Source organism: Varanus komodoensis, unplaced genomic scaffold, assembly GCF_004798865.1.
Source record: "Varanus komodoensis strain SLA01 unplaced genomic scaffold, ASM479886v1 scaffold171, whole genome shotgun sequence".
Classification (NCBI taxonomy): Eukaryota; Metazoa; Chordata; class Lepidosauria; order Squamata; family Varanidae; genus Varanus; species Varanus komodoensis.
Genome location: NW_025335509.1, coordinates 39,721 through 53,684, shown reverse-complemented (window position 1 = coordinate 53,684; position 13,964 = coordinate 39,721). Strand labels below are relative to the sequence as shown.

Genomic DNA, 13,964 nt, shown 5'->3' with positions numbered 1-13,964 from the left:
AAACAACTTCCCCCACCTATTTACTTATTCAGTGTAGCTTCCTGCAAAGCATGTATCAGGAAGGGGTGAGGAGAGTAAAACATTTGATCTAGGCAGCTTACAGTGTGTTCGTCACTCATGTATCTAGTGGTTATATAAACTGGAATTAACAGCAAATTGCACTGCAGGCATTCTAATGCTTTATTTTCGAAGAAGGGATTGTGAAAGAAGGAAAGCCTTACAGAGTGTTGAAACTAGAGAGGATTTCCTTGGGTACTGCAGCATTACTTAGTACAGTCTTTATGTAAGAGATGTCCTAATGTTGTCGTCAAAGCCACTGCTATATTTAGAACGTGTCAAAATAAAAATATATTAAGTTGGCCCCAACCGATTTAAGCTACAGTCTTATGTAGCTTTACTTGAGATTAAGCTGCATGGATTTTGGTGGAATGTACTTTTGAGTTAAAAGCGCATAGGTTTGCCACAGTTAGTTCTAATGTCCTGTTTGTAGGTGCACAAGGAGAAACATGTAATTCTCTGATACTGCATTTTAAAAGAAACAAAGTATGATTGTCAGCACTCAAAATTTTTAAATTGATTGAATTAGAGCAGAGTGCTTTCCAGATGTTTTGGATTACAGTGCCCATTAGCCCCAGCCAGCATGTTCATTGGTCAGGAAATGTGTGAGGTGCAGCTCAAAATATTTGGACCTCACCGAATTACTTACCTCTGAATTAGAGCGTAGCCATATAGTCTAGTAATCTTCTGGAAAAAGTGGACCAATAACAAATTCAATGGCTAAGTTAAAAAAAAAAAAAGACGACTTTCAGGGGTTAGGCAGTGCTCTTGTGGCATTCTGTAATTAACAAGGACCATGTGGTGTGGCCTGGTTAGAGACTGACCCAGAAGAGCTTGTTGTAGTCCCTGCTTGGCCATGAAGTTCACTGGCTGAGCTTGAGTGTCAGCCTGGAGCAGTTGTTGCAAAGATGAAGTGGAGGGAGCGAGAACTTTGTTAACCACTTTGGGTTCTTTACAAGAAGAAGAAAGATGGGATAGAAATGTAAGAGGAAGAGGAAGATGATATCATTTTGGCTTCACTTACATGTCAGTGGGAACATTTTACCTGCCTTGGACTACTAGGTCTACTTTGCTTTAGTCACAGATTTGAGTGCTGTACAAGATGGGCAGTGCTTGCGCACATGCGCGCGCACACACTTGAGCATGCACAAATTGCCAGCATGACACTTCTAATCTATACCGGATCCTTAGCATGGAGAGTTTTCATCTCCATTGCTGTGGTCTCTCTTTGGATTGGGAACCTTGCATTTGCTGTTTGCCTTACCATTAAAGGGTCTGTTTGTTACAGCTAAGGTAATAATAAGCAGTTTGGCTGTGATTGTTCTTTAACTGGATAGTCTGCATCCTCCAACTTCTCTATAGTTAGGGCCATACATTTATGTGCAATTGTGTATTTGATCTTATCCCAGAATTGATCTTGGGGAATCTGTTTCACCTAGTGAGAACCCAGAGAGAGAAATGGCTTGGGAGCCATTTCTTTTAAGGATGACTTGTGCCCACATGAATTGCTTTATATATACAAATGGAATAAAAACATAAATTTATTTTTATTCTGTTTGAATATATGCTTATTATTGTGCTGTTTTAATAAAGTTTTCTTTATGTTGGGAAGCCACTTCAAGTGCAACGTTTTCTTGTCACAAATTTGTGTTTTCTTTAATACAAATTAAATAAACACAATTTGGTTGGCAGGGACAAGAGATAGGATCTTTCCTGCAGTGGCCTCATCCATATGAAATTTGTACCATGTAATATGCACCTAGACTTCCCACAAAACTGTTTTTAAATGGGCTTCAAAGACATTACTGTTCCAGTCTGCTTTTAAATGAATATCTGTCTATTTTTATTTTTAAATGTCATTTTTCATTGCTGTTACTTTAAGAACCTGTTCATATGCACCAGGTATGTGCCAGAGGTATGCTGGGGTCATTTTGAATATTCAATCCAGATTGGGCTAATTAGGCGTTGGTCCTGATTTACTGTGGGTTAAATGAATATACAAACTTCAAGTTAATAGTTTAATGTGGGTTGTTTAACCCTTGATTAACCTACCCTGTCTCAGATAGCATGCGGTAACCCCCAATTGAGCTGATCAGGATCGAATATTCAGAAAGCCTTCTGAACACATCCAGCATGTGCCAAAAATACATTTCTTGATTAACATGCAACTAACTACCATTACATGTCAACATTCCCTAAATGTTTCAGACTTTAAAAAAAAATGTATTTTATTGTTTTCATTTTTTGCTTGGTAAATGGCCTGGAGGAAATTCTGCCTTGAAAAGTACCACAACATATTTGAAAGGAAGAAAGAAAGAGAAATGAATTCTAGGGAGTGAGCATGGCTTGGACCAGCTTTCAATTTACAGTCCCTGGTTTTGAAGGAGCCAGCATACGTCCAAAAATGGAGCTTTTGGAGAAAAGCTTGAAAAAGTTTTACCCGTAAAATAGACATTACACTTAGACATTTTTTCTTAAATAATAATTTTTGGTTAGGTGATGGGTACGGGTGGGTTTTGGAAGTTACATTCTTCGCATATTAATGGTTCAGATTTCCAAAGGTTCCAACTGTTAATGGGGAAGAAATGTGATGTGTCTTTTCCAAGGCAGTATATCTTGATTCAATGATAAGTGTTCTTAAATCCCATTAATCTTAAAAGAATTTGAACATGCTTTCTCAAGTCATAGTGTAATCTGTAGAGCACATAAAAGATGCGGGTCATACTTCTCTCAAGAAAACCAGTGCAAAAACTTCTATCTAATGTCTGTCCAAGAGATGTTCTTGCAGAATTCTTCTTAGCATAAAAGATAAAAATAAACTCATAAAAAAGCTAAGAAGAATGTATCTGAGTCATTGAAGATTTCCAAGAAGTTTTATATCAGTGTCTTAGATGCTACAGCCTTCAGCACTTCCTTTTTTGGAAAGAAAAAACATAGAATCATAGAATTGTAGAGTTGGAAGGGGCTATGAAAGCCATTGGGTTCAACCCCCTGCTGTTGCAGGACACCATGTCCTGATCCTGATCCAGTGTATCAGGGCGGAGAATAAAAAGACATGTATAAGTGAATTACTACAATTAAGACAAGTTTATTATTATTCTGCTTCTTCAGAGAACATAGTCTTATGATACTTCTATTCAACAGAGAACCATATTGGTTCTATTCAACAGAGAACCAATGCTGCAAACTAGATATGTAACTAATGATGCTTGACAACTGAACCTACTTTGTCAAATTTTAGCTAAGATTTGAAATTTAATTGAGATGAAATTATATATCATAAAGGGATTGTGATTCCGCATGACTTCCTCTTGGTTTTACCATTATAATTTGACACTGCCATTCTAAAGTTTCAATGGTATTTTGATTGCACAAAACACGCTTCAGTTCTAAGCAAGTTTACATGTAAGCAAATTGATGAGGGTGTAAGCTTAGGCTCTAAACCTTTAAAATCTTAAGATGTGAATCAGAGGCCCTTCTTAAAGAACTGTCCCCCAAAGAGGTGATGGGAATGGCAAATAGAAGGAGGGCCTTTTTAGTGGTTGAGCCTCACCTCTGGAATAGACTCTCCATATAGGTTCACTCTAACCTCTATTAGATCTGATAGACAGAGTGCCGGAAGAACTATGCACAGAGGTTCGCAACATTGTTCAAAAGGTAGCAACTAAAGCCATCTCAAAGAAAAATAAATGCAAGAAAGCAAAATGACTGTCTGAGGAAGCTTTACAAATAGCTGAGGAAAGAAGGGAAGCGAAAGGCAAGGGAGAAAGATACACCCAATTGAATGCAGAATTCCAGAGAATAGCTAGAAGAGATAAGAATGTCTTCTTAAATGAACAGTGCAAAGAAATAGAAGAAAGCAATAGAATAGGGAGGACCAGAGATCTCTTCAAGAAAATTACAGATATGAAGGGAACATTTCATGCAAAGATGGGCATGATAAAGGACCAAAATGGCAGGGACTTAACAGAAGCAGAAGAGATTAAGAAGAGGTGGCAAGATTACACAGAAGAACTATACAAGAAAGAGCTTAATGTCCCTGATAACCATGATGGGGTGGTCACTGACCTTGAGCCAGACATCCTGGAATGTGAAGTCAAATGGGCCTTAGGAAGTCTGAGCAACAACAAAACTAGTGGAAGTGACAGTATTCCAGCTGACCTATTCAAAATCTTAAAAGACGATGCAGTAAAAGTGCTACACTCAGTATGCCATCAAATTTGGAAAACTCAACAGTGGCCACAGGATTGGAAAAGGTCAGTTTACATTCCGATCCCAAAGAAGGGCAATGCCAAAGAATGTTCAAACTACCGCACCATTGCACTCATTTCACATGCTAGCAAAGTGATGCTCAAAATCCTACAAGGTAGGCTCCAGCAGTATGTGGACTGAGAACTACCAGAAGTAGAGGCAGGATTTCGAAGAGGGAGAGGAACTTGAGATCACATTGCCAATATATGCTAGATCATGGAAAAAGCTAGGGAGTTCCAGAAAAACATCTACTTCTGCTTCATTGACTATGCTAAAGCCTTTGATTGTGTGGATCACCACAAATTGTGGCAAGTTCTTAAAGAGATGGGAGTTCCGGACCATCAAAGGAGCACTTGCGTCCATATATGCCCTCCCGCCCCCTGAGATCAGCGGCAGAGGCGCTTCTCTGGGAACCCTCCGTGAAAGATATTAGGAGGGTGGGTACCCAGAGGAGGGCCTTCTCTGTGGTGGCGCCCCACCTATGGAATGCGCTCCCCAGAGAGGTCCTCCTGGCGCCGTCGTTATTTGTTTTTCGGTGCTAGGCCAAGACCTTTTTATTTAAAAGTTATTTTAATTGTTACTTGGCTATTTATTGGGTTTTATATTGTGCTGAGGTGTCTCCGAATTTTAAGGTTAATTGTGTGTATTGTATCTGTTTTGTAAGCCACCCCGAGGCTCTTTGCGAATGGGGCGGCATAGAAATCTTTTAAATAAATAAATAAAACCTTATTTGTCTCTTGAGAAACCTATATGCGGGTCAAGAAGCAACAGTGAGAACTGGACACGGAACCACTGATTGGTTCAAAATTGAGAAAGGAGTTCGGCAAGGCTGTATACTCTCGCCCTGCCTATTTAACTTATATGCAGAGCACATCATGAGAAAGCCAGGGCTAGATAAATCACCAGTTGGAATTAAGATTGCTGGGAGAAATAGCCACAACCTCAGATATGCAGATGATACCACTCTAATGGCAGAAAGTGAAGAGGAACTAAAGAGCCTCTTGATGCGGGTGAAGGAGGAGAGCACAAAAGTTGGCTTGAAACTCAACATTAAGAAAACTAAGATCATGGCATGTGGTCCTCTCACTTCCTGGCAAATAGATGGGGAAGAAATGGAGGTAGTGACAGATTTTATTTTCCTGGGCTCCAAGATCACCGCAGATGGGGACTGCAGCCAAGAAATTAAAAGACTCTTGCTCCTTGGGAGGAAAGCCATGGCAAATCTAGACAGCATAATAAAAAGCAGAGATATCACCCTGCCAACAAAGGTGCGTATAGTCAAGGCTATGGTTTTCACAGTTGCACTGTATGGCTGTGAAAGCTGGACCATAGGGAAGGCTGAGTGCCGAAGGATTGAGGCCTTTGAATTGTGGTGCTGGAGGAGACTCCTACAAGTCCCTTGGACCGCAAAGTGATCGAACCGGTCAGTCCTTGAGAAGATCAACCCTGACTGCTCTTTAGAAGGCCAGATCCTGAAGATGAAACTCAAATACTTTGGCTACCTAATGAGAAGGAAGGACTCCTTGGAGAAGAGCCTAATGCTGGGAACAATAGATGGCAAAAGAAGAAGGGGATGGCAGAGAATGAGGTGGCTAGATGGAGTCACTGTAGCAGTTGGTGTGAGCTTGAGTGGACTCCGGGGGATGGTGGAGGACAGGAAGGCCTGGAGAAATGTTGTCGATGGGGTCGTGATGGGTCAGACATGACTTCGCGGCTAACAACAACAGAGGTTTACTGGGTGCTTTCATTACCAGTGCTTTTGCACCAGGAGAAGGCTGTTCTTTTCTTCAGGTATTTTAATAATTGATTTTTATTGCTATATATGTATTTGTGAATTTTAAACTGATGTCTTTGAGCTGCTATATCTGTCTATATTGTAGTACTATAGTATTTTATGGAGTTATTTATTTTATTTTTGATTTTATTGGAAATTACATTGCCCACAGAGCCTCAACAGGGCTGTAGGTGCGGTCTATAAATTTTAAAAATAAATAATATTTTTGTTTTTTTTTTTAAGGTTGTTGCCTATCACTACTGTCAAGCTGACAACACTTACACATGCCTAGTCCCAGAATTTGTGCATAGTATTGCAGCTTTACTTTGTCGGTCACATCAGTTGACAGCATACAGAGAATTTTTGATCAAGGAACCACACCTGCAAAGTATGCTTAGCCTTAGGTCCTGTGTTCAAGATCCAGTGGCTGCATTCAGAAGAGGAGTTTTGGAACCATTGGTGAACCTTAGGAAAGGTAGGCTAAATCCAGTATATTTCTAGAGTTATTTCACCTATATCATTGGGCAAAAAAACAATTTACCATGGCTTAAATAATACACAGTTGTTGTTTTAATCGGTGGGTATGCCAGGTCCCATTAGTTTAGTTAACATGTCATCCTAAATCAGGAGGCATGGTTTGTTTGAAGGTGAAGCAGTCCTCAAATAACCCAAGAACAAGTCATGGGTTTTTATGGTTTGTGTCTCCCTCGACCTAGCCATGCCACCCAGGTTTCGATAACAGAACTAGCTGCACCCAGGTAGATAAATGGGCTGATGGTGCCCAGGTTTCATCACCAATTTAAACAAGCCACCATGGTTTGTTTTGAACGTGTAGACTCGGTCTCTGTGTTAAATATTCCTGTTCATTACTGCTGAATATAAGAACAGTTTGAAAACTAATAAATGAGTGTTCTGTCTTGTTTTAAATAAGGTATCAGTGCCTACCCAGAAAATAAGGTATTTCAATCTTGTGATAATACTCATATATTGAGGAACACACTTGGAAAAAGATAATACATTGAAATATTATCCTTAAATAAATAATGAACTTTTGCATTTGTATCAAATATTATTAGGCTTATGATCTTAAGCATTTACTGCTGTGCTTATAAGTTGTCTGTAAATTATTCATGAAGCGCTGTGAATCCATTTGCAAAATGGACCCTTAACAGAAGCTGTGATGGCAAATGTTGTTTGTTCTGTTACAACATAAACAGCTCCAGAAAGGCAGTGGCATAGCAAAGCAGCGCTCGATGTCCAATAAGCAGCAACTACTGTTTCTGCATTTCATAATTCTTACTAGCGCAACTAGACATTCAGGAGCAAGCAGTGGTCTCGGGAACCTGGGCTGCTACTTATATGCCAAGGCATAGAGCACCTAGCCACTTTGATCTTCTGTATTTATCTTATGATTCCACAGTGATCAAAAACTATTTGCTTTGTCTTTCTTAGCCATTTACATTTATAAATGTATACAAGACCTGTGGCTTTTCATTGTGAAGTTTAGTGCCCAGTCTTGCCTTGAGTCCTTTTCAGCATAGCTAAAATGGCTACTGGCACTCATCAGGTTCTGATGTGTCGCTGTGGTATGCCAATGAACACATTTTACAATGAATGATAAAACTTAATGTTACCAAGGTTTTATATTGATTATTTAAATAGGAAGATATAATTAGTTTATGTAAATCTATCTGTGTAATGGAATAATGTCATTTATCATTAATGGCAGCACATGATTAAGAATGTGCTTCATGCTTTCAGATAGTAGGAAAAAATTCAGGGTTTGTTTATTAGTAAAAAGAATCCCCCCCCCCCCCAAAAAGGACTTGTTCTAGTGAAATAAGTAACTGCCTAAAAAATGTCATTCTAAAATGTACATGCCCAAAAGGGTCAGGCAACTAGCAGCTAATTTTTCAGAGTGTGCAAGTATATTTTTGCCTCTCTTGTAACTTTCTCTGTAGAAGAATGCAACTTAAAACACATTCTTGTCATGTCTAGTCTTTTCTTCGATAAATAGCTTGCAGCTGCTGACAGTAGTTGCTACATTCACACTATTGCTGAAATGTAGGCATTGTACGAGGGAAATACTTTAGCTTCCTAGCATATGAAGAAGAATTTAATTCATTTATATTTGAGCATTTCCTTTTTTTTTTTCAAAGTGCATATAAGAATATCTGCAGTTGGAAGTGTGTATCTTCCACATTTGCCTGTAGAAGTTGATATACTCTGATTTTTCCCTTACCTTGGAACCTTTATTCAAAAAAGTACATTTCCTTCAGATTTTTGCAAGAAATAGAACCAAGCATTTATTCATACAGAAAATTTAAACATTCAGAAAGAACTATATAAATAATAAAGCTGCACATTATTTACAAACATTCAAGAGGTGGATCTGCTTGGGATACCAGAACTAAAGTAGTTTATAGCTATGTATAAGTGTGTATATAAATAGTTTCATCATAGGCATATTGAAAATGGGACATACCTCATTTGGCTAGGAGAAAAGAAGCTGTGTGTACAGAGAAGAAGGTATCATTCTGCCATTTCCTATAGACTGGCTCTCCATATAGGAACACTGAATTATTCTGGGATTTTCTGTTTTCTAACTTGAAAACAGTATTCTAAAATATATTGGGAAGGTACTCATCTTTATTTTTTTCACTATCTTGTCTTTCAGAACAGAAAATTCCGGAAGAAGAGTACATAATTTTGATAGATGGCTTAAATGAGGCTGAATTTCACAAGCCTGATTATGGAGACACTGTTTCTTCATTTATCACAAATGTTATTTCTAAATTTCCTCCCTGGCTAAAACTGATTGTGACTGTGAGAACAAACTTTCAGGTACTCTTTAAAAAAAATGTTCTAACTGCTGTTCCGAAAGTAATGCTGCATTGAACTAATAATTTTAATTGGTAAGAGGCTGAAGTTACTGCTTCAAAGAATAAAAAAATCACTGACTTTCCAAAGTGCCTGCTTTATTAGTCCAGTTTGCATGGCACAGTGGGTTGTTTGAGCTATGGCATGTGCAGCTGCCATTTTGAAAAAGTAAAACATAGCATGCTGTAACCCCCAATCACCCTAATCAGGAGTTGTTTATTCAAAATGGTGTTGCAGATGCTCAGCATCCACCATAGCTCATTGTTGGTTAAATTAGGACTTCCCTGACTTGGTCAAAAGACAACTAGTGAAAAGAGCGGACCAGTTAAGAAGTGTCCAGCTTCCAACTATTTATCCCTCAAGCAGCAGGAGCCACCTGTAGGTCAAGTCAGAATCTTTTGGAAAGGGAGCAGAAGAAGATAAATTTCAGTTTGGATTAAACTCTTTACATGGGCAGATGCTTCTCTCACATCTCAAAGAGAACACTATGATGATTGGTGCTATTTTGTAACCTGTTGAAAGGACTGTGCTTTAAAAGTTTATCTGAGTTTGATAAAAGTTAAAAATGGGAAGGGAAAGATCTGTTCACAAGAGCCATGAACAACCCAGGAACTCTGGCTCCTATTCTAGAACAATCCACACCATCATCCTTCCATTAATGTAATGTGGCTCTTCTGCATTTAGCAAGCACAAACCCATGTATATGCCTATGTATATTATATGGTGCTATAAAATACTTTATTTTTTCCTCTCTCTCCCTTTGTAATACAGGAAATAATCAGCTCACATCCTTTCTTCACAATCTCCCTAGATGATTTCCCTGATAGCAAAGAAATACAAGCAGATTTGAATGCATATATTCAATACAGAATCGGCGCCAGCCAGGAAATTATAAACAATATATCTCTTAATGGTAAAGCTGATGCAGCTATCATTGGAAAAGTGAGCAACCACCTCATCATGAGAAGCATGGGATCTTATCTCTACTTGAAGCTGACCCTGGATCTCTTTCAGAAGGGTCACTTAGTAATCAAAAGTGCAAGCTACAAAGTAGTTCCAGTTTCACTGTCTGAGCTTTATTTGCTCCAGTGCAACATGAAGTTCATGACAAACTCAGCATTTGAAAGAGCTCTCCCTGTGCTGAATGTGGCTTTAGCATCCCTTCATCCAATGACAGATGACCAGATTTTCCAGGCTATTAATGCAGGACAGATACATGGCGAACAGGACTGGGAAGAGTTCCATCAGAGGATGGAGGCCCTTTCGGGCTTTCTGATTAAAAGGCGTGACAAAACACGCATGTTCTGCCATCCTTCCTTCAGGGAGTGGCTCGTTTGGAGAGCGGATGGTGAAAACACAGAGTTTTTGTGTGAACCAAGGTAAACTGACTCAACATGACATGTACTGGATACTTAATGGCTGCTGGTTTTCTTTGTATTGCATATTGTAGGAAAGAGGGTGGTGATACTACTTTTACTGTAAAAGAGCATGTGTCTTAGAACCAGGATTTATGTGTGAGGACAAGACTGAAGTATGTTGCAAAATAAAACAAGAGATGAAATTGCCTACTTGAAAAGTAGGACTTGTACTTTCAGATTGGACAGTACACGTCATTGCTTCATTGGCATTGTGTACTGTGGAAAATGAGACTATGAAGTTTCTTTATAATTTTGCAGGCATCACCTTACAAGTTAACTGCTGGAAATGCTATATGTTCGTATTTCTCCTTATTTAACTACAAACCCTTCTCAGGCTTATAGACATTACAGGCACCAGCAGAGACAGCATTACATGGTAGATAGAAGCTATACAAAATCTAAATATCTATTCAACAGTAACTTGTTTCTCTCATTGTGCCCTACTAATAGTTTGTGAATCCTGTAAGATCAGAAGTGGTTCGGTAATGGGATTATTGTCATCTACATTGGCATTCATATAATTTGAAAAAAGATTCAGCCTTTTCAGGCTTATGGGATCATGCAGCAGAGGCTCTAAAATTAGAGCCAGTTCAAATTTTAATTAAGGGAAATGAGTATCTTGGCTGCTTGAGAAATATGCTTTCACTTGCTGCCCTGCCTGCATCTATTTTGCTTAGCAGAAATGTCAACTGTACATTAGAGCTGGTTTTAAGAGCTGTTTCTGTAGCTGTTCTCTATCCCAGGTCAGAACACTGGAGTATGGGAAATATGGAAGCCAGTTCTGGGCAAGGAAGGCCACCAGTTGGAAGTCCAGTTATCTGGAGGACCATATAACTGATTAGATGCCCCCAGTGGGTCACTGTACTTACGTTTAGTCTAACAAAACCAGACAGTTTTCAAAAGCAATTTGTGAAATGGCTTGAAAGGAGGTTATTATTCTAAAGCTGGCACATGCTAGTAAAGTAGCTGACTTCAGTGAGCTTCAGCCCCAGCAAGAATTGCTGCTGTAATAGCCCTGTTGAAAGAATTGATACTTTACAATAGTTGTGATGGCCTGATAGATTCTACCACTACTCTTTATTGTGCAAAGTATTTTAAATATTATAGATGTATGGTTTTAATTTACACATCAAGCATGGATAAAAGAATATATTAAAAGTGGCAACATCTTTGCCTCAATCCAGCAATAACTTTTATATTATCCTAAGTTTGAATATGTTGGTGATGCTTTCATTAACGATAGAATGAGAAATAAGAAGGATGCTTTTTCAGGAACCTTTAAGTGTTTCTCTGTATATCTCGCTACTGTTTAATACTGTCAGGAAATGACACTGTGCATTTGCAGAATCTTGTAGTTTCCCTATATAAGTTGCTATCCTCCTCTCTTGTAATGAAATCAAGATACATGGTATGTGGTGACCTTGGCAGACCTCATCGTACACTAGTTTACATCTCTCTTGACATAGTTTGATCTAAATGACACATGAACAGCATAAGCTTTCCCACAGAAGGGGCCATAATGTCTGAGAACAGTCTAGTGCAAAGTACCTTTTCTCTTCCCACGTTTACTGCTCGATACTTATACTTTAGAGGTAGGGCTGTTAAAATGAAAAATGTCAGTTGAGGTATACCAAGGGCAAACAAATGACATACTCTTGGTTAGGCCCCAATTTAAAATGCTCTCTGCCCTGTCTTTCTGTTTCAAAAATTAGGAATGGGCATGCTCTCCTGGCATTCATGTTCTCTCGGCAGGAAGGAAAACTAAACCGTCAGCAAACTATGGAACTGGGGCATCATATTCTTAAAGCTCATATCTTCAAGGTAAAACTTAAATTTTAAGGAAGAAGAGGATGAGAGTGATTTTGCCTTTTGGTGTGTTCTTTCTTTGCTCTTTCAATCTTGTTGCCTGCCTGCTCTCTATTTCCCTGGCTTTCCTCATCCGCTCTCTTTCTGTCTGCCTGCCAGCCACCCCTTTTCCTGCTCCACCTCATAAGCTCTCTTGTGTCTTTTGTCCTCTTGTTTACTAAAGCTGTTGTGCAATATTACAATCACATTCTCTATTTTGCTGTCTCCTTCTAGAAACCTAGTTTTAATACACAAATACATTTAAGATTATAATGAACAAAGGACATGCACCATCCCTTTCACAGTGTTAATTTCACCTTTGAAAAACAGACTAGAAAAGGTGGTATGTAGCCTCCTATACATAGTTCTTGTTCGCATTGTCTAGGTATTGCAGTCGAACTCATGTCACAAGATATTTGGTACCAATTACTTTAATTATTAAAAAGACACCATTGATATTGTAAAAATTGATGCACATAGGGCAATTACAATAATTTGTCTTCCTAATTTAAAAAAAGAGAGAGAAAGATAAGTTTTACTGTGCCTCTCTGCCTGCCCCTCCCTCCCTCCCTCTCTCTTTCTAAATTCTTATTTATTATATGTTTCAGGGGCTCAGTAAAAAGACTGGAATTTCTTCCAGTCACCTTCAAGCCCTGTGGATTGGCTATAGCACAGATGGCTTGTCAGCAGCTCTTGCATCTTTGAGAAATCTCTATACTCCTAATGTAAAGGTAAGAAACAAAATATCTTCAGTAGTCAAATTTGCATTGTGCTAATTCTAATTTTAAGAGGAAAGAGTCCCAAACTCTGGAAGGCTTGGCACAAACATGGATTTACAGGCTGGCATTTGAGTCCATCATAGTTACTAACAAATGTTAATAACTTGAGCCGGACTGGATCAGATCAAGGGCCTGTCTAGCCAGTGTTCTGTCCACAAAGCGGTCGACCAGTGTGGTGTAGTGGTTAAGAGCATGGGACTGGGACTCAGGCGACCTGGGTTCTAGTCCCCGCTCAGCCATGGAGCCAACTGGGTGACTTTGGGCCAGTCACAGACTCTCAGCCCAACCTACCTCACAGGGCTATTGTTGTGGGGATAAGATGGAGGAGGTGATGTAAGCTGCCTTGAGCCCTTTGTAGGAAAAAGGCAGGATATAAAATAAATAAATAAATAAATAAATAAAAACCAGCAGCCTGTGGAAAATCCACACGTAGGCCCTAAGCACAGTAGTGGCTGCCCTTCTGTTCGTGTTCCCGAGCAATTGGTTTATGTAGGCAGGCTGCCTCAGATGTTCGATGCAATGGCCAGTAGCTGTTTAAATGTTCACCACTCACATAGTTTCAGATTTTGCGTGGTATAGAAATAAAACTTTTTAAACAATTATTCCATGAATATCCCTAATGCCCTTTAAAAGTCTCCAAATTGGTGGCCATCACTGCATTTTATGTCAGCAAATTCCACAGATATATGTGCTGCGTGAGGTTTATGTATTCCGCTTCACTGGGTGATCCTGTGTTCTAATATTTGTGAGGAAAAACTTTTGTATCCAGTCTTTCCACACAATGCATCATTTGGTATATCCGCATCATATCCTCCCTTATTATGCTAAAAAGCCCTTCATGTAGGGTTTTTTTCTTAGGGGGATTTGTTCCAGGTCCATTAGTGTTGGCTGCATTTTTTCCAGGTCTACAAAATCCTTCTTGAGTTGTTGTGACCATAACATTCCACAATATTTTAAGTG

The 13,964-nt window shown here is 39.0% G+C and overlaps 1 protein-coding gene across 1 annotated transcript in view; it reads left to right on the top strand.

Moving 5' to 3' along the window:
• LOC123021692 (protein TANC1-like) overlaps positions 1 to 13,964 on the top strand; it is an 82,528-nt gene that overhangs the window by 45,261 nt on the left and 23,303 nt on the right. Inside the window, exons 10-14 of the mRNA XM_044426710.1 lie at positions 6,326 to 6,557; positions 8,760 to 8,926; positions 9,734 to 10,341; positions 12,093 to 12,201; positions 12,834 to 12,956. Coding sequence (XP_044282645.1) covers positions 6,326 to 6,557; positions 8,760 to 8,926; positions 9,734 to 10,341; positions 12,093 to 12,201; positions 12,834 to 12,956 — 1,239 coding nt within the window. The remainder of the gene's footprint in view (positions 1 to 6,325; positions 6,558 to 8,759; positions 8,927 to 9,733; positions 10,342 to 12,092; positions 12,202 to 12,833; positions 12,957 to 13,964) is intronic.